Source organism: Physella acuta, unplaced genomic scaffold, assembly GCF_028476545.2.
Source record: "Physella acuta isolate Inbredline_101_S28 unplaced genomic scaffold, ASM2847654v3 ptg000595l, whole genome shotgun sequence".
Classification (NCBI taxonomy): domain Eukaryota; kingdom Metazoa; phylum Mollusca; class Gastropoda; family Physidae; genus Physella; species Physella acuta.
Genome location: NW_026732114.1, coordinates 47,109 through 69,149, shown reverse-complemented (window position 1 = coordinate 69,149; position 22,041 = coordinate 47,109). Strand labels below are relative to the sequence as shown.

Here is a 22,041-nt window from a genome sequence, read left to right as displayed (position 1 = left end):
TTTCTTATACTTATATGCGATGCTTACAACACAAGTATTTAGGAGCAACTGATCAATACGAATATGTTTAAACCTGTTTTATACGTTCATTAATTCGTTATTGTTATTGTTATAAACGCATAAAATATTATCTTGACAAAGCCATTGGCTGTGTTCTAGGTGTAAATTTATTCTCGAGTTGTCACATGTGAAACGATACACGGTGACAGCTGGCGTGGTTCAAAGTTTCAACGTGTGTTACAAGACAATACACGTTGAATTCGTGACTCACAGTAGTATATATATATATATATATATATATATATATATATATATATATATATATATATATATATATATATATATATATAATACGCTGCCAATACAATACACAACATAATCGCTTTTTTCTTTGTTATTATATGTGTGCGTGAAATTATTGTAGTCAGATTAAGGGATAGGGTCGGGGTTTGCGTTATGATTAAAGAACATAAGATGTCCTGTTGTGGTGCTGTAGTGGATCAGCTGTGAGTTGGTAGTGCTTTGATACAATGGTGTGGGTATAGTCTAGTGTCTTTAGCTCCAGATTCCATTTATTAGAGTTTCTTCTAGGCATCTCTTCTTGCCCCCCCAACCACACACACACACCATCCCCAACGAAATATGTTATATGAAAAATATATACTTTTAACATCTTTATAACTAGATATCCATTGGCAGATGAATTGGAGTTATGTTTATAATAACCTTGGCATTTGAAGGAAGGCTTGGTCAGCACTTTGCCCAGCCGCCTTTATTTTCCCTAACGTGAGTTAGGTACCCATCACAGCTGTGTGCACTCAGGGACGTTCTATTGATTTGGACCTGGAATCGAACTCGAGACTTTCGGGTTAGCAGTCTAGCGCTCTATCGCTCAGGTCACGCCGTCCCACCTAACCTTATACCCAACCTTGTTTTATTTACGCAGTACCTTTTTAATTAATGTTAAGGTGCGGTGTTCCTATTTTGATCTTTAAAAAATGGAATGTATACAAATGCGTCATCACACGGAGAAAATAAACAACACATTACAAATAGTGTTACACTCGACAACACTTTCCGCACCACTAACTGTGGTTAAGGCTGACATCTTGACAGTGTTTCTTTCAGGCATTTCTACAGGGTGCCCCGCACACCTACAGGGTGCTCCACACCCATCGCACCGGATGTAATCGAAGCGAAAATAAATTTTAATAGACAATATATTATGTAATGAATAGTACACCCCCTCCTTCCTAGTACTTGGCATACTTTCAAGTGCCCAACACCCCCCCCCCCACCCCACGATAGTTAATTTAAATAGAGAATATATTCTGTAATGAACAGTCTACCCCCACCCCCCCTGCACCACTCGCCATACTTTCAAGTGCCAACCCCCCCCCCCCACCCCCAAACATAATCGAAAGTAAAATATTAATTTAAAAAAAATAATATATTATGTAATGAATAGTCCACCCCCCCCCCCCCCCCCCCCAGCCGAACTCTCGAGTAACCCTCTCCCCCTACAGACAAATATCTGACAGATACACTGACTTCAACTGTCAGCGAGGTTATTATGTATGATTCACACATAATTCATTGTATAAACAGGCAGTGTAAGATTCCCATATTCACTTATATTCAATTCTCCTCGCCTTTTCATACAACACAAACGACAAACTGTGCCGTACTATTCACGGTCCGTGGGACAAGAATTCATCGCTTGCTACCCGCAGTATCGGGCTGTCAGGATTCGATTACTGAAATCGTAACTGAATGACCTTCGACCCAGATTCGCTCGAGTGCTGTCATTCAATGTTCTTACACTTTGAGTGTCTCACTGTATGCTAATATCGCGAGAATTTATGGTGCACAATGTTGCTGTCATTCAATATTTTACACTTTCAGTATCCCACGTCTGTTAGTATCGATAGAATTTACCTTGCAAAATGTTGTCATACATTTTCTTATACCTTAATGGTCTCACGTATGTTAGTATCGCGATAATGAATGGTGCATAATGTTGCTGTCAGTATCGTTGGTGGTTGGTGAATCGTAGTAATGAAGTAACGAATATTACCAGTGTTTCTTTCAGACATTTTTTTTTTCGTTGGGGGGAGGGGGGAGGGTAGCAGACACCTATTAAAGAATTTATTTTCTATATCAGTTTTTTTTTCGTCGTTCTGTGAAGGGGGTGCTCGGATTCGCCCCCCCCCCTCTTCCCCAAAAAGATGCCAGAAAGAAACTGACTGAGTTGTTTGTTTATGCACGGTTTTGGAATGTATCCGGTAAATGAATGCACCAAGTGGTCATTGCCCAACATGCATGGCAATCAAGAATTTGTTTTCCACTTCTTAACATTTTTTTAAGAATACTAAACTTTAGAGAAAGGTGATTTTTCAATCTAATTATTTTAACAGTTGTTAACATCTTTCAGGGTTATGTTTAAAAACTGTGATAATATATATATAGTGTAAATCGATTGTCCATTTATTGATTTATTAGTAGTGTCTCTAATTGTTTTAATATTTAAATACACTACATACCATTTTAAATTAAAATTATCTTTTACAGGAGTTAAGGCAAAGAGGGATTAACAAGTAGATTACTTCATAACAACTAGCGGATATTCCCGATGACGACTATTAAAGTATAGGATTAAGGATTACATTCAAAGGATTACCGCTAACCCCATAGAAAAAGGATAACACCGTACCGGTCAGCATGGCCTGCCCAGGTTTCAATCCTGGCGCAGACAGGAAAAACTCCAGAGGATTAACCCACCCACCGCTGAACACCTGGAACATTGTGTGGATTACCTGTGTGTTTGTGTGTGTGTTCGTGTACCCGTGCTGCGCCATCACTTTTGACGGGGTGCGGGAGACCTACGCCAAGTACCCCAAATGGGACGCCTGCACCAACGCTTCAATCCAGTTCGACTTCAAGACCACCCAGCCCAATGCCTTGTTGATGTACACTGATGATAACGGCAGGTTCGATTACCTGCAGGTACGTAGGCCTATATCATGTTACTGTATATAACGACAGATGTATAAATCTCATCATATCACTGAGAATAACGAGCTGCATATATCATATCACTGAACATAACGATAGCTGCCTAAATCTTAGCGGGGAATCACTGCAAATAAAGAGTTGCCTATATCATATTACTGAATATAACGACAGCTGTATAAATCTTATCATATTATTGAAAATAACGAAAGTTGGTTATATATCACTAAAAATAAAGTGTTCTATACATCATATCATTGCCTAAATCATTTATCTTAATATAACGGCAGCTAAGTAAATCGCATTACTGCAAAAAAATATACTTACCTAAATCATTTTACTTACAATAAAGACAGTTGCCTAAAACATATTACTTTCAATAACGACAGTTGCCTAAATCATGTTACTTACAATAAAGACAATTGCCTAAATCATATTACTTTCAATAACGACAGTTGCCTAAATCATTTTACTTACAATAGACAGTTTCCTAAATCATAATATAACTGAAAACAAAGGCAGCTACCTAAAACACATAACAGACAAGACAACAGATGCCTAAATTATAATACCGACTGTAACGGCAGGCTCAACCATTTGCGAGTTAATCAAATAAAAACCTCACCAATGTGTATGCCTGACTCAATCAATGAGAAAATACTGTGTCCACCCAGCTCTAATAGGTACCTGTCGGTAATTGGGTTAAGTTAGGGTGTTTTTGCATTGTGTGGTATTAGACGCACTCTCAATATGTTGAGATGACAGAATCAGACGAGTTCTACGTCACCTGCCGTATTTTCCGTACTTGACTTTGTATTGCCGTGTGACGTCATCGCTTCAAACCGACTCAGGTAAAAATCGCCAAAGTCACAGTAACAAAACCCATAGGTCATTCGACCACCACCCGAAATATCAGCATTTCACTACTAAGTAGTTCTAGTTATATTTTAGATTCGTTTTCTACGTTGACAGCAAAGTTTCTTACAGACATATTTCTCCGGGGGTGGGGGAACTTGAAACTTTCGGGGGCCGGAATTTATTGTGGGGGAGTGGGCAGACATTAGTACAAGTAGGCCTATACATTTTCTGTATCAATTACATTATTTTTCGTTGGGAAGGGGCTTGGGGCTTAACCTATACGCCTTTTAGCTTGTGATGACATTTGTAATTATATAGATTAAATTACGATATAATAAGATGCATTTATTGTTTATGTGATGCGTAGCTGATTCACGTTACGGAAAGTAAAGGCGGTTAGACGTAATGGAAACCACGCTATTCTTTCATGTACCGATGTCTTAAAAACGGTTGAACTCTACTTCGTCTACCCTAAAGGGTAATTTTATAACAAGATTAAATCAAGTATGAACTCCTTGGTACACTCCTCAATACGTCCGTGTGTTACTGTGTATATTATGCGTATATACGTCAACAGTAATACAACCACTTTAATGATCACTGCGGAGGCGAGCCTGATTAAAAGAACAAACGAATTCCGTAGTGTCGTCTTGTCTGGGCTACCAGAAAATACTTGAGATGTCAGCCAACTATACTGAAAGACACAACCGGTTCTACAGGCTTATCCTCTCCTGCCTGTGGTGGCTCTATGTTAGCTGAAAGATCTTAAATAACTCAACCGTTTTGTGTGTACGATAATCCGTGGTAGTTTTTATTATCTTGAGTGCGGGTAATTAGCTGGTAATCAAAGATAAAAGTCTTTCAAGAGATGTCAAAATATGATCGTTTAGTGTGTGTTAAGGGCTGTTGGTTTATGTATTACATAACGGCATATTGATTTACGCAACCATGCCTTTGTTTCAGTGGGTTGTCTATTGGGTTGCTTATGTACCCTGAGTTAAGGTTATGTGCAAGTGAAGTAGAATTCACCTGTTTATGTGACCTCTGCATATGAAAAGATAGTGTGGTCAGCACAATGCCCAGCCGCCTTTACTTTTCCTAAACGTGGGTAAGGTACCTATGAGAGCTGGGAGGACTCAGGGACGTACTGCTGACTTGAACCCGGATTTGCAATGGAGACTTTGGGTTAGCAGTATAGTGCTCTACCACTAGCTCATGCAATCCCATTTTGTGTACTACAGAACGGTATATTGAAATATACAACCAGCCCTTTGTTTCAATTGGTTTTCTACCGCTTTGTCCACATAGCTTAAGCCAATAAATAGATTGCATGGGACACATGTAAATGATAGGAAGTGGGCAGAGAATGCAAAATAGTACACACACAGAACATGCTATTGGCTGGCCTGAGGGTTGGAGGGGGGGGGGGGGGGGGGGGGGGGCACGTGAGCCGGCGAAGGTGCAATACTGTTAAAAGTCCTGAGTTCGAAATCCAACCAGGATACATCAACCCCTCTAGGAGAAAAAAAAACTCCCAAATCAAACAAATTCCGCCATATGGACAATTTTTGTGTGGACAAATTTGGGAGCAAATCCTAAAAGAAAAACAGTCTGCAGAAGGAGTCAAACGACCATACGTGGCATACTAAGGTTACACGTAATAATTAGTTTTATTGGAAGAAATTCCCTCAAATATCAAATATATAACGACGAAGAAGAAGTGTGTTATTGACTTAACTTACTGCGAATTATAAGTAATCTACGTAGGTAGACGTACATAATATATGGGGTAGGGGCAGAGGCGTAGCGACCGGGGGGCATATGTCCCCGGGCGCCGACCCTAGGGGCGCCAAAATAAGCTCATTTTAGCTGCTATTTTGAATTATAAATATAAAAAAATATAGGGGGGGGGGCCGCCAAATCGAAAGTTTGTTCCCGGGCGCCGGGAGGTGTCGCTACGCCTCTGGGTAGGGGATGGACAGGTATTCGAAATTTTACAAAATTTTATTGGCTGAACCGGTTGGTTCAGTGATAAAACCAGTGGAGCGTATCTATCCCTGATTAACTACAGGTCAAGCTGACCATCTGTTGCCTCCTATTCATTAAAAGGCATAAACGGCTAAATCATTGAGCATTAGATTGAGTACCAAATTAGGCTGAGTTTGCTCAGTGACGAAATATTGTAACTGTTTATTATTCCAACCAAAAACACATTGGTTTGATTATTTTAAACTTTATCTTTTGGTTCTAAGTTCAAACTTGGATGTTTGTTGCTATTGATTTCAGTTATGACTGCGGCAAGTGATTTCTATGAACGAAAGGGTTATAGTTACAACTTTAACAATGGATGTTTGTGTCCGTGTTGGTTTAGAGATTCCTCCCGTCTATTGAAGCGCCGTGTTTAAACTGGAAATTGTAGGCCATGGGTCGTGTTGGAGCACACGTTGACATGTGTTGTCCGTGTGTTCTTCTGTACACCAGTTAACACACTAACATGTGTTGTCAGTTCTTTTGTAGACCAGTTATCAATATATTTTATGAATGTATGAGGGGATTTATGTGTGTGTGTGGGGGGGGGGGAGGGGGGGGTCGCAATGCACATATTGACCGAGTGATAAGAGATTGTTAAAGTACCTTGTCGAACTATTACATGATTGTTTGGTGGTAAATTACAACTTAAATACAATGTCAACTATTACGGTACGGTGTGTGAATTAAATAAGCGCTTTCTGTAAGAAAATAGCCTATAGCTTTTGTAAGCGTCCAGTTATAATTTTTATTTAAGCATTGAGTCGACTTTTAAAAATGTAGACTATCGAGTAGGCGGTGTTAGAAAAGTATTGAGTCGATTATAAAAATGCCGAATGCGTTTTTTTTAATGGGTGGTAAGAGTAGGCGGCGTTTGTGTAAGCATTGAGTCGATTTAAAAAAAAAATGCCGAATTCATTTTTATTTTTAGAAGAGTAGGCGGTGTTTGTGAAAGCCATTGAGTCACCGGTAGTAAATCTAGTGTCTGTGATTTTGTATAGGCCGATATACAGGTTTTCTTGTAAGCTCCGATATGACCCTCGCTCAATGCTTTATGTAAGTGTTCTTTTAACTTGCTGCACGCAATATTGGCGGTTGTCTTACATTACAACATCCGGCCACACAAGACGTCCCATCAAATATGTCTTTATTATAGAAGTTGGTGAACCTTAAACCTCCAAAAAACAGGTTTTAATCTTAATGAAAACGGAACGGGCATTGCGTTTATAGGCAATATGAAAGAATGCTGATAAAAATATTTTCAATATAAAAATATGTTCGCACCAGCCAAACGTGATGCGTGGGCTTGTTCCTATTAAACATCTTCATCAATGTGCCCATGGGTTGGTTGGTAGCAGGTCTGAGTAGTGGCGTAGCGAGGTCGGGTGTCTGCCGGTGCGGCACTTAATGGTGTAGCGACCCTTCCCGGGGACAAACTTTCAATTTTCTATTTGCACCCCCCCCCCCTTAAACTTTCGATTTGCACCTCTTAAAAGACTCGAATTAATCACTTAATTAACTGGGAATTATCATTTTTCTCTATATGATTTGCTATTTTTTGCCTTGGTGTCACCCCCTAAATGGTGTCACCCGGTGCGGTCCGCACCCCCTGTACCCCCTCGCTACGCCTCTGGGTCTGAGTACCCCGTCATCGTACAGATTGGACGGCGTGGCTTAGCGGTGGAGCGTTAGACTGCTAACCCGAAAGTCTCGAGTTCGAATACGGGTTCAATTCACTAGAATGTCCCTTAGTCCACCTTGCTCAGATGGGTACCTAACTCACGTTAGAGAAAGTAAAGGCGACTGGACCACAGGTAAACTCTACTGCACTTGGCACATGGAACTTCACTTTACATCATAAATATCATACGATGCTACTTATATCCCGTGCATCAGCAACTTTACCAATAAACGAAACGTCTTTATTAACAAGAGTATCTTGATGTATCCTTGATGACGCGACCGTTTCGCCCAGCACCATTGACTCAACGTTTGAAACGTGTGTACTAGATCTTTGCCTAATGGATTCATTAAGCACATCAATATAAACCTCCCCTCGAAGCATTAACGCAGGTGTATATAGGCTCGAGTTTTTATACCCGCACAAACACATTCTTGGCAGGAGTTTGCTTGTGTTTAAACTCTGACATTCCTCGACGAAACAGAACTGGCAGGCTCCTATCTCTCAGGAAATACTTGTTTATGTAACTCAGAAGCAGGATTTTGTGCTAATTATACATTCCATACTGGTTTGATAAGGAAAACAATAATGTACATTTTAATGTTAAAATACTTTTGAAATATACCTGGCGTTATTGTACGAACTAGTTATAGGTGAGTGGTTCTCAGGTAACCGTAATACTCAGATGCAAATGAGCACCAATATTATATGTGTGGGAGGTGCAGAAGGGGGTGGGAATGTTACTCACATTCAGAGTTGAAATAAAAAAAATAAAAAAATAAAAGGGATTTAAAAATGGAGGACAGTAAACTTCCTGTATTAGTTTGCCGAATAAAGATCTACACACAATCCAACTGCGGAACGGCGTGGTCGGATGGCAGAGCGAATCCTGCTAACCCTAAAAGTAAAGTTCGAATCCTTGGCCCGATTATGTAGCACGTCCGCGAAATCACCCAGCTTCTCAATGATTATCTTATTCACGTTAGGGAAACTAAGACGGTTGAGCATTTTGCTGACCACACTATCTGAGTTTCTTCCCGGCATATCATAAGGGGGGAGGGCTCTTTGTCGTGTCCCCCCCCCCCCATCGAAATGGAATTTATATAGAAAACATATACTTTTACCAATATCCCCACCCCCCTAGAAAATGTTGTCCGCCCGAGAAAAAAAAGTCTAGAAGAAACAATGCACATTATACCTCATGTGTCTAGGGTACGAACGGGAAAAGATGATGATAAATATAATTGCTGTCCCATCTCATTAATTAAAATTAATGAACATGACCTTCCTTCTCCAGGTGGCCTTGATTGATGGCACCGTTCAGCTCTGGATTAACTTTGTCCGAGAGAACTATCAGAATGTCACAATGACCTTGGGCAGGAACCTGAACAACGGCCAGTGGCACAACGTGCAGGTCAGGCGGAACCGGATGGAGACCATCATGACGGTAGACAACAGTCAGGAGAGCAGGGTAGGTAATCCAGCTGTTGCGGCATCACCCGAGTTATCGGACATGGCTGATTATTTATTTTTTTTTATTTTAACCAGCGCAGTTAGTGATTTGACTAAAACATAATAAATACATAAAAACGTTTATATTTACAAGCTTTTGTAAATGCACTAAAAAGAAGAAAATAATTAAATTTGTATTAAATATAAAATAATTTTAAAAAATATAATAAAGCTGCGGTTACTTTAAATATATAAAAAAAAATTAAAGCTTGTAAAAAGCGATTAAATAATTTAAATTTTGTTTTCACTGTTTATTAGAAGTAAACACTAACTTTCAAATTTCAATTTTGTGTTTGAGATCCTTTCCTTTTCAAATAATACATAATTGAATGCCCTCCTATTCCCGAGTTACAAGTATAGTTTACTAACGACCCTAATGAACTATGTGCACCCAATAACGCCAGCCTCTCTCCCCCACCCCCAGGTGGCGTTTGGGTCAGACTTCAGCTTCGGCGAGCACCTGGACACCAACAACTACGTGTACTTTGGCGGCCTGCCCCGGGACTACAACCAGAGCCTGTCCCAGAGCGTGCTACCCTCAAACCTCAGGGCCTCCGTCTTTAACGGGGAGATGAGGAACGTCATCTACTTCAACTGCTCCTGTCTGCCTGCTAGGTCAGTACTGCTCCTAGATGAGGAGTTGGGGTACTGCGTATGATGGTCTAGTTGGGTACTGCTTGAGGTGGTCTAGTAAAGGTACTGCTCCTAGATGAGGAGTTGGGTACTGCTCCTAGCTGAGTAGTTGGGTACTGCTTGTGATGGTCTAGTTGGGTACTGCTTGAGGTAGTCTAGTTGGGTACTGCTTGAGGTGGTCTAGTTGGGTACTGCTTGAGGTGGTCTAGTTGGGTACTGCTTGAGGTGGTCTAGTTGGGTACTGCTTGAGGTAGTCTAGTTGGGTACTGCTTGAGGTAGTCTTGTTGGGTACTGCTTGAGGTGGTCTAGTTGGGTACTGCTTGAGGTGGTCTAGTTGGGTACTGTTTGAGGTGGTCTAGTTGGGTACTGCTTGAGGTGGTCTAGTTGGGTACTGCTTCTAGCTGAGTACTGGGGGTACTTCTTGAGGTGGTCTAGTTGGGTACTGCTTGAGGTGGTCTAGTTGGGTACTGCTTGAGGTGGTCTAGTTGGGTACTGCTTCTAGCTGAGTACTGGGGGTACTTCTTGAGGTGGTCTAGTTGGGTACTGCTTGAGGTGGTCTAGTTGGGTACTGCTTGAGGTGGTCTAGTTGGGTACTGCTTCTAGCTGAGTACTGGGGGTACTGTTTGAGATGGTCTAGTTGGGTACTGCTTGAGGTGGTCTAGTTGGGTATTGCTTGAGGTGGTTTAGTTGGGTATTGCTTGAGGTGGTTTAGTTGGGAACTGCTTGAGGTGGTCTAGTAAAGGTACTGCTCCTAGCTGAGTAGTTGGGTAATGCTTGTGATGGTCTAGTTGGGTACTGCTCCTAGCTGAGTAGTTTGGGTAATGCTTGTGATGGTCTAGTTGGGTACTGCTCCTAGCTGAGTAGTTGGGTACTGCTCCTAGCTGAGGAGTTGGGTAATGCTTGAGATGGTCTAGTTGGGTACTGCTTGAGGTAGTCTAGTTGGGTACTGTTTGAGTTGGTCTAGTTGGGTACTGCTTGAGATGGTCTAGTTGGGTACTGCTTGAGGTGGTCTAGTAAATGTACTGCTTGAGATGGTCTAGTTGGGTACTGCTTGTGATGGTCTAGTTGGGTACTGCTCCTAGATAAGGTCTTTCAGTCTTATTTTGTTGTGCAGTGTTCAATGTTTTTTCCACTTGTACTTCCAGACTTTTTTCTCCGGGGAAGGGGGGGGAGACACATGATATTTTCGATGGGCGGATAACATTTTTCGGGGCGTGGGCGGACATTTGTAAAAGTATTTGTTTTCTCTAGATATAAAATCCATTCCTTCCGGGGGAGGGGGGGGGGGGGCGGAGACTTTTTTTTCGCCCCCACCCCTCCCCAAAGAGATGCCTGGAATAAACTCTGGTAATGTTCCAGTCTTATTTATAGTCTTGTCTGCTTGTCTTGTAGGGTACGGTTTATGCTGGTCTATTTGGGTACTGCTCCTATCTGAGTAGTTGGTTAGCTCCAAAATGATCCGAACTACCCTTTAATCTCTCTAGCTCTCACTCTCGCTCTCTCTGTGTGTCTACTGTAATTGTATGATGAGTGTTCAGATGTACATACTTAATAAAGAGTATATATATATATATATATATATATATATATATATATATATATATATATATATATATATATACCTATATATGAAATGTTTATCTAATGCAGGGCGAAAATGCTTGAAGGTAAAGGTGTACAGGACTACCCAGTGGAAATTTGTGACGTAGACAACCGCTGCTCCAAGGATTGTTTATGTATCAGTCAAGGCTCACAACCAGGATGTAATTGTGATTACCGTGCAGAATGCATCAAGGGTGAGTACACACCAGCGTGTTGTCCATCTTGGTGCTTACACCACATACCTTCACACACCGTGTGATATTTCATGAATAGTCTACGTTAGTATTGGAACGGTGTGGTCGGGTGCTCGACTTCTAACTCAAAATATTGAGTTTGGATCTTAGACTCCAGTCTGTAGGTGTCCCTGCGTCAACCGAGCTTTGATGAGTAGGCTACCTTACTCATATAAAGAAGTGTAAAGGCGACTGGGCATTAAGCTAACATCTCTTCACATGCCGTGATAAAAAAAAACAGATAAACTCTACTTCACCTGCACTATGTAGGTCCGGAAGGAGAACTTTTACTTGTCATTGTCAACCTTCACCATCATCACTATATTTTATAGCTAAAATAAAACATGCCTTTATTATGATAGCTACAGTTGTTAGAATAAGGTTGCCCTAGGAAAAAATAGATTATATAACTGTCGGCTCTGCCTTACCTGGACCTTACCCGTCTGAAAGGTCACCCTGACCTGACCAAATTTGGGGACGGATGTTTCAGGGGTAGTGTAAAGCCACCGGGTGACTCACGGAAACCGTGTTTGAGTAAACCCCACGTCACACATTTTAAACTTGTCACCTACATTTCTGTTTGTAGACTATAATGATTGTTTGGGTCGGTGACGTATCTGATAATAGATAAGGAGATCGGGTGGGGGGGGGGGGTCGAAATATGTTTATAACTTCCCAGTTAAGCTTCTGCATGTATACAGTCATTTATGTCGACTGTTCTATATAATCTAAAGATTCATCTTTAGACCTAACGATTCATCGCCCCCCCCCCCCCCCAAAAAAAAAATTTCAAGTGGGTGGACGTTCCACAGACATGAACCCAGTTTCGTACTCGAAACTTTAGGGTTATCGTCTAGTGCTCTACAGCTAGACCACGCCGTCCCATGTAACATTCTATATCTGTATGTGTATTTTATCAACCTGCCTACACACTCAATTGTACACATACACTGACAGACTTTAACAGAAATTCAATGAATTGAATGTAAATTTAAATTGTTGTTCTAAGCACTTGGACTAAGTGTGCGTATTTATGTTTGTGTTTGTATGTGTAAGTATGTGTGTATATGTATGTAGGCCAATATATGTGTGTATGTATGTATGTATGTATGTATGTATGTATGTATGTATGTATGTATGTATGTATGTATGTATGTATGTATGTGTGTCTGTGTGCTAATTTAGCCAGCCGGGACTGTGTACACTTTGTGTGTTTGTGCAGATACTGCAGTGTGTTAGGTCTTCGTGAAACTTGTTTTTTCTTTGCGCGGAGGGGTGGGGGGTGGACTAATTCGAAGCCAGTATGGCGAGACAGGAATCAAGTTTAAAGGTGATTTTTTGTTGATGTTGTTGAGATATCAACGCGTCAAGCTTGATTTTCTTTTTTTTTTAACTTTTTCTTTTGCTAAGCAAAGTTGAAAACTAAATCGAAACAACGGAATTATTCTTGATTGTCACTTTTTATTGAATTAAAATACGTTTGCTTGTATGCATAACTTAAAAATAGTATATAGGTCACACGAGTAAATAGGTCACAGCCCGAAGTTACATCGAGACAGACCTGTATTGCCTTGTTTACTCTCCCGTCTCAAAACTAGGTCACCGAATGTCAATTCGACTTGAAACGCCGAACATTTAGATTTAGGCCTGCCTGTCGAGGCGACCGTTACAGTCGTTGCAGCACTTCTTGAATCTGATTTCTGTTCTCATATTTTCGCACTTACAATATATTGCATCGTGTTGTTAGTCTTGATTCTTGTTAGATCTATAGTAGTGGTTCTTAACCTGGGTTCGGTCGAACCCCAGGGGTTCGGTGATGCAGTCTCAGGGGTACAAGACACACCTGATTCATATGATTCACGATCAGAATTTTTTTGTCAGTGCGGATGATAGAACTATTAAGAAGGTTTCGATGAATACCCACATGAAATTGGTGCGGTTCGACACCTTTCACAATTTTAAGAACAGCTTGTTCTATATGTTGGATAAAAATAGTAGTATTAGATGTGTATCAACAAATAACCAATAACGAAATATTCAACTAACAGTAATCGATTATTAAAATACTAATGTCCAAAGGGATAACAAGTGTATGTGATACATAGAGGCACAGCTCCGCGATACCACGTGTATGAATATTGGAATACCGGTAATCGGTTACAATATATTAATGCTTTGTAATCGACGTTACAAGTAATGCATTCAGTGCATGATGTCAGTGATACAGGTGAAACTTCAGGTATTAAGCACGCACACACCTACAGACCTGCACGTCACATCTTGTGGGTACGGCTAATCGATAACACGTACATGGTAACAATGCAGCACAAGCATAACGCTGGTAGCACACTTTAGGCTATCAGATGTAAAACACCAAGACCTCTATAGGTGTTCATGTCACACCCGGATCGCTCGTTCTTTTTCGACCATTTCTTGATGTCCCCCCTCCCCCGTCCACCGTGATCCCCCACCCACCGTCATCCCCCATCCACCGTCATCCCCCATCCACCGTCATCCCCCATCCACCGCGATACTCCATCCACCGTCTTCCCCCATCCCCCATCATCCCCCATCCACCGTCATCCCCCATCCACCGTCATCCCCCATCCATCGTCATCCCCCATCCACCGTATTCTCCCATCCACCGTCATCCCCCATCCCCCGTCCCCCATGTAATTCTGTTTAACCCCTTTTTAACCCCCCCCCCCCCCCCTCCGCCACCCCCTCCCCCCATGTCGCTAGTCTGGTGTCTCCAGCACCGGTTGACTGAACCTGTTCCTGCTGACCTGTCTTTACAGACACCTGTCTTCCCTGACCTGTCTTCCCTGACCTGTCTTCCCTGCAGACCTGTCTCGCTGGTTCACACAACCACAGTCTCATGTTTCCAACCTGGTTGTCTATTCATCTTGCCAATCCCACCGCTCTCTCCCTCTCTCTGTGGCTAATTACTGTGCACGCCTATACAATTCTACATAATAGAATATATTTTGTGTCTATATGCATAACCTAGGTGCATAACCCATCTTTCTAATATATATATATATATATATATATATATATATATATATATATATATATATATATATATATATATATATATATATGTGTGTGTGTGTGTGTGTATGTATGTATATGTATTTTTGCATCTATGTATGTGAGTGTGTGTATATGTATGTGCGTTGTTTATGTATGTATGTATGTAGGTATGTATGTGTGTATATAAACACCCTAGTGCAGCTGGTAGCAGTTTCCTTAACCATCTTACGTCATACAAAGGTGCCCAGGCAATAAACGTCAGTTTGTCAAGTTATAAACAGTCAGGTCCCAGCTATCACTGGTCCTTATAACAACCCTGTAGTATTCATTCATTCACTTGATGAAATTCGTCGTTGGTTATAAGACCCAGGTTTCACTATGCATTGTGTTCATAGCCTAAAGACACACAACCACCTTGTTGATTCTATTGAAACGCCATCTGGCTCACTGTTAATCCACCCCACTCCTACATATTTCTATATGTAAATTCATACGGTCCTTCCTTAACCCGCACCCTGCCTACGCCACTAGATGTATGTGTAAACAGCCCTAAGTATGTATGTGGGCAAAAGACACTTTCACCAGTCAAGGCTAGACGAACCCAATACTACACTTGTAACACACCAATATAGTTTATTTACTGTGTATGTCCACATAACGATTCTCGTGTACCAAAAGTTCAATATGGACGTGTGGAGTGGTTACATACTAATTTGCTCAAACATACACATCGTGCGAAAAAAAAAACGAATCAGAGATTTATAAGTCTTTGTTAGATTAAAACCATTTTTGTATTTTGATGAATTTTGTTATTATCGATACGCGGAAATTTGGCCACAGGTGTTTTGACCATAGATAGTTTGAGTATAGATGGTTAGATCATAGGTGGTTAGACCATAGATGGTTAGACCACAGGTGGTTTGACCATAGTTGGTTAGACCACAGGTGGTTTGACCATAGGTGGTTAGACTATAGGTGGTTAGACCATAGGTGGTTTGACCATAGGTGATTAGACCATAGGTGGTTAGACCATAGGTGGTTAGATCATATGTGGTTAGACCATAAGTGGTTTGACCATAGATGGTTAGACCATAGGTGGTTTGACCATAGGAGGTTAGACCACAGGTGGTTTAACCATAGTTGGTTAGACCATAGTTGGTTAGACCATAGGTGGTTAGACCATAGGTGATTTGACCATATATGATTTCATCATAGATGGTTTCACCATAGATGGTTAGACCATAGGTGGTTTTACCATAGGTAGTTTGACCATAGGTGGTTTGACCATAGGTGGTTTAACCATAGGTGGTTTGTCTATAGGTGGTTAGACCATAGATGGTTAGACCATAGGTGGTTAGACCACAGGTGGTTTGACCATAGTTGGTTAGACCATAGATGGTTAGACCACAGGTGGTTTGACCATAGGTGGTTAGACTATAGATGGTTAGACCACAGGTGGTTTGACCATAGGTGGTTAGACCATAGATGATTTGAGCATAGATGGTTTGACCATAGCTGGTTAGACCATAGGTGGTTTTACCATAGGTGGTTAGACCATAGGTGGTTTGACCACAGCAGGGCATTGGCCTTACGTGCATTGTCCAATGTTGAGTGCACCTTTATCTAAAACCTATTATTAAAAAAATACTTTCCAGCAGCCTGTTTTTTTTTTTCTTTGGCTGTGGCAACGTACTACTAAAATTGAATAGAAAAGTTGTATTTTTAAACTAAATTTGTTTAAAAAATATGTTTGTGTTACGTGCGAGTAATTTGAATCGGCTGCGGTTTCAAGTTAACACGGCGTTAAAAATGATTGGATTTCCCTAGCCTTCGCTGTTTTTAATTAGCTGTTTACAAAAAAATAAATATTTAAAAAAATGTATTTTATTTACCTTCAATGACATCCATATTTTAAAAGGAAAACGTCAACAAATCTCGGAGTTATCGCCCATTCGCACTTTAAAGCCAGACACAACAAAGAAAAGATAACCCATTCGTTTTCTCGACACATGAGCTGCTAGAGTAATCCTCCACAGTGGCGTAAAGTCACCTCACACAACTATTACATTTCACATTTGACATCACGTCAATATGGTGTTAGGTGTAACACAATACTCGTTATATTCACGTCCCTGTGATATTAATACGTCTTGATTTTACAGACATCTTGTCGCTTCCTATGTCTTTTATTTTTTTTATTTTATCAACTATAAAAGACATGTTATTTTGAATAGATTTATTTAAACGCGGAACTAAATCATGTTTAACCGGGTTTTAACTGTAATTTGTTTATATTATCATATTTAAAATTCCGTCTTAGACCAAATTAGGTTTAATTTGAAAAGACTGACAGATTCTTATAAATATACAAGTAGAGGGGATGGAAGCAGGCGTTGTTACTGAAATAGCAATGTAAACAGAAAGTGATATTTCGACGCCAAGGTTAGACAAAAGTACAGAATATAGTCCAAGTAAAGACAGAACAGTTTAAACCCAACGTTGAAATATCACTTTCTGTTTACATTAATATAAATAAACAAACACTTCATCTTTAAAAAAAATACGTAGATGATGCTATAGCATTGTAACACAAGCGATGAAATCACCCAATATGCGCTCAGAGATACTTAACCACCAGCACAAGTACTCACCTCAAACTAACCACAACACATGGTTTTGGTTTTGGCGTTGCCTAGTGATTAACTTCACAACACGTTAATTAACTTCATCAGTGTCTATTAATGATTCTCTAATTCGACTACTTTATCTAGTGTTAGAGACAATATTCTTCGGGGAAGCACTTGAAAATTTTAGAGGGGGGGGGGGGGGATTGCGGACTAAAATTCTCGTGTAGAGGGGAGATGTGGACACTGGTTAAAATATGTTTTCTAAATAAATTATATATTATATTTTTCTACTTCGTTTTTCTTTTTCCCCCGAAGATATTCCTGAAAAAAAAAACTTTAACCTTGGGCTAACTCTAACCTTGTGGCTTGAATACGGCGTTACGGTTAGCTGTTTAGAACCAAATGTTCACCCCCCCCCCCTCACACACACACAGACACACACACCCCACATACACACACGCTTAACACGCCCCTCCCCCGGCTTTATCTGAGTGAGTTATTATCTTACAGCAGAACAAGCTCTGGAATCCCATCCGTGTTCAGATAACCATCTCCCCTACACTGTAACGTTTAATTGTTCCATCTTTTTGTTCCTGCCCCTCCACCCCCACCCCACCCCCCCCCCCCCACACACACACACCACCCCACCCCTCCCAACAGGTAGATGCTGCTGCTCACGGGCGCGTGTGCGAACACGTATGTCGTCGATCAATATCCATGTTATGTTCCCCCACCCCACCTCTCCCCAACATGACCTAGGGAGTAGCCGTATAAACACAAAGGTAGCAATGTGCCTAGATCAGCAGTTTTTTTTTTACGTGTAGCTGTGTTGGTTTGTGCGTGTGTTTGTCTGTGTGTTCGTCAGTCTGACTGTTGGCAGGGTGATCAGAAAATGAGTATCGTGTTCGCTTTGTTACATAGGTGGCCGCTAACTTACTGTGTTGTTTCCGCGAAGCTCATGAGTACAATAAAATAGCTACCATAAGCCCTAAACCATATGTTTCGTGTTTTCCGCGAAGCTTAGAGTAAATTAACTTGCAACACTAAACCGGTTGTTGGGTTGTTTTTTGTTTTGTTTTTTATGTTGCTAGCCATATTTCGAGAATACCTTTTTTTTGTTTGATTTATATTTAAGTTTTCTGGTTCATTTCGGTTAGCCGTACCTTTTGATCGAACTTTTTCTTATTATTGTTAATTTTGTGTTTGGTAAAAAAAAAAGCAACTATGAAGTCATTTACAAAAAAAAAAAAAAAAAAAAAAAAAAAAAAAACCAGTCTGTTCTCCTGTTAGGCCTACTTCTTAACAAAAGTAATTTTTTTCAATATTTTTTTTTAATTTAATTATTTATTACTATCTTAACTATTTCCCATTAATGCTAATGTTTTGTTGGTTTTTTTTTAATATTTTTTTTTTCAATATTTACTTTACTCAGTATTCGTCAGAAAAAATACTGTCCAGAATGCGGAATTCGTATCCCCCCCCCCCCCCCCCTCCGTAATGTCCGCGGTGTTTTTCTTTGTTTAACCCTCGTATCAATTAAATCCTGCTTCACGTTTTAAACTGCTACCCCAAACTACACGACAAGACTCGCATCAACTACCCATCATCGTCCGGTGCAAACTTTTGTTTACTGTGAGCATGTAAACACCTTCAGTATAAAAAATGGCTGACGTCATCCGTTTATTTACCTTCGTCAGGGGAGAGCATCAACTATGGGAGATTAATCTACTCCACGTGGTTTGAATAACCCAGTCTCAGTGTCTAAAAACTTGTTCCCCCGATGCAACTTTTAAAAAAAAAAATAATAAAACAAGGTTTCTTTCAGGTATTTTTCTAAATATTATACCTATCCTATTTCGTTTGTATGGAGAAGGTATAGAGGGCGAAACAGAGGCCGTTTCCGGGGGATGGGTACGGTTGTCTTGTTTCGGGTTTAGATGGGGCGGTAATGCCACTACCCCCCCCCCCCCCCCAATCTACCACCCACCCCACCCATACTTTGGATATATGCTCTGAAACACTGCCATTAATAATGCTGGTAATTATAAATGAACGGTTCGGCTAAGTCTCTCTTCGTTTATAAACATTATGGGGCGATGTTTACTTTACACTAGCCTAGTGTCGAGACTTCTTTCTTCTTCTTCCTTCTTAATTCTAGTGTTGGAAGTTTGAAAAAGGTATTCCCTCAACCACAATTAAGTATTACGTGTCAACTTGTTATGCGCCATATAGGCAGTTGACTCCGATTTCAGCCCGCTTTTCTTTTTTTTTTTTTTTTTTTTTTTTTTTTTCGATTTGCTGCCCCCAGCTATCGAGCCCCATCTACAACCATGAGCTTACCCGAACCTCCATGTTGGGATTAAAGTTAGGAATTTGTAGCGATATGGAGCCGATATTCTTAACGAGTAGTTACCCTCTGACACCTTGTAGCGTTAAAGTAACTTTCAGTGTTGCAGGCATTGCCTTTCCGCTTCATGACTAACCTTGTGGAGTTTTCGCATCAAGGTGCGATTGTTCTTCACAAACACGCTCACAGATGTGGGCTTGGTGTGGGCTTGATATAATCTCAGGCTTACAAATGTGGGCTTGATGTAATCTCAGACTTACAAATGTGGGCTTGATGTAATCTCAGGCTTACAAATGTGGGCTTGATGTAATCTCAGACTTACAAATGTGGGCTTGATGTAATCTCAGGCTTACAAATGTGGGCTTGATGTAATCTCAGGCTTACAAATGTGGGCTTGATGTAATCTCATGCTTACAAATGCGGGCTTGTAATCACCACGCAGACGGCGTTCATTCATCACGGTGCCTGGGGAGGATGATGTGGTTTTACTTGACTCACTCTCGCTACACGTGTGGGTTGGGTACATTTTTTTTCCCTTACCTGAAACTGATGCCTAATTCGTTGTGTACTGCAAACATTTACATTGATGGAACTAGATCGCAAAAAATTATGGGGCGGGTTATGGTGATATGCATACATAGATACACACACTGATACAAATATGTATGCCAATGATAAAAGTTCTAGGCCAGTGGGCAAGGATACAAGTTATGCAGTTTTACAACAGATGTTATTAACTAGAACTTTGCATTAAAATCGAATCACTAGTGCAGGTTTTTTCTATTTGAAATTGAAATTTTTTTTTTGTTACAATGACTTAGGTATTTCTTTGTGAAGTATGGCTAAGCGGGAAAGTGTTTATGTGAAAATAATTTTAAAACATCTTTTAATCTGGAGAATATTGTTAGTGGTTTGGGAGCATGTTTTGCCAGGCACCCCGGTTATAACCTATAAAAACATATTTAAATCATGTCTTAGTTTTAAAAAAAAAATGTTTCCAGATAAGCGAGTAAATTTCAGTTATTTCTATGACTTCGACATGTGATCATATAATTTTTTTACCGCTCGTGCCCAAGACACGGGGGGGGGGGGGGGGGGGCAGATGAAATACAGCTCATCTGTTTCTGTGACCTCGGCACATGAAGCAATAGTGTGGTCAACACTATGCCCAACTGTCTTTACTTTCCTTAACGTGAATTAGGTACCCATCAGAGCTGAGTGGACTCAGATACGTTCTACTGACTTGAAACCAGATTCGAACTCTGGTTAGCAACCTAGCGCTCTACCGCTTAGGCCACGCCGCCCTAAAGATGAAATAGAGTTAACTATTTTTATAAGTTAAGCTTGTCATGGTATAGTGTGGTTAGAATTATGCCCAGCTGTCTTTATTTTCTCTTGATTTCTGTTTCTGTTATAGTTGAGTGAATTTTAGCACGTTAGACCAACATAGCAAACCTTCATACTTCTCATACAATCGTTCTGTCTACTGTAGCTGAGTGAACTGTAGCACGTTAGCTCGACATAGCAAACCCTCATACATCTCATAGAATCGTTCCATACATCAAAATCCCGCGTGTACAGCACTGTCCAACACATCTCACCTCAACTTTCCTCTAGCTAGTTTCAACATTTGTCATGATACACTAAAACCTCGTAATCAAACCATCCCATATCGCCTTGTTAAAGAAAATTGTTCTAGAAGTTTATTGCATCAGTGTGCACAGCCCATACATCAAGGTAAACTCTTACTGCCGTCTACCTGTACCGGTATACTCTCCCTTGAGATACCAAATTTTCGTTATAAAAATGTTAAACGTATAATTCTCTCCACATTCTCACATTTTAATCAAAAGCTCGTTAAAAGATGCTCATTTTGCAATTTTCGTGCATGTTATTTTAAAGTTTAAATTCCCCAAAGGAAATGATAACACACGATTCTTTTTATCAGAGTAGATTACTTCCCTTATATTAATTGCAATTAAATTCAAATACGAAAAAAAAAATAACATAATTAGCATTTCATAACATACACATTAAATTCAGCCATACCTTGATGTATGGGAATCTGTGGATATCTTTAAAACATAAATTTCGAGGCTGAAACGAATATATAGGTCTAGCATTGAAACGAGTACCGAAAACCACCTTCCTCCCCCACTCCCCCCCCCCCCCCTCTTACCCCCCGTTGTGTCTACGTGAACCATTCAACTCATCCCTCCATCAACACACCTTGACGAATGTAAACACGTGCTCACCACCAGCACGCACGTGAAAACAGCCACCACTGACTCACCCTTTGGTAGCTGTACTACTGTTGAATCTGCTGCTGTCTAGGAAATATACTCACCGCGGAGTGAGTCACAATTTGGCAGCCTTATTACATGGGGCGTTTCTCTCACAGGGTGGGGGGGAGGGGGGGGGGTAAATTATGTGTGACCCGTTCAACCCAGCATCGTCGGTGACCCAGATGAG

The 22,041-nt window shown here is 40.6% G+C and overlaps 1 protein-coding gene across 1 annotated transcript in view; it reads left to right on the top strand.

The window, feature by feature from the left end:
- The window catches only part of LOC131947496 (uncharacterized), a 63,238-nt gene that overhangs the window by 2,464 nt on the left and 38,733 nt on the right, over positions 1–22,041 (top strand). Inside the window, exons 2-5 of the mRNA XM_059308716.1 lie at positions 2,572–3,006; positions 8,877–9,050; positions 9,516–9,706; positions 11,375–11,520. Coding sequence (XP_059164699.1) covers positions 2,722–3,006; positions 8,877–9,050; positions 9,516–9,706; positions 11,375–11,520 — 796 coding nt within the window. The 5' untranslated portion in view covers positions 2,572–2,721. The remainder of the gene's footprint in view (positions 1–2,571; positions 3,007–8,876; positions 9,051–9,515; positions 9,707–11,374; positions 11,521–22,041) is intronic.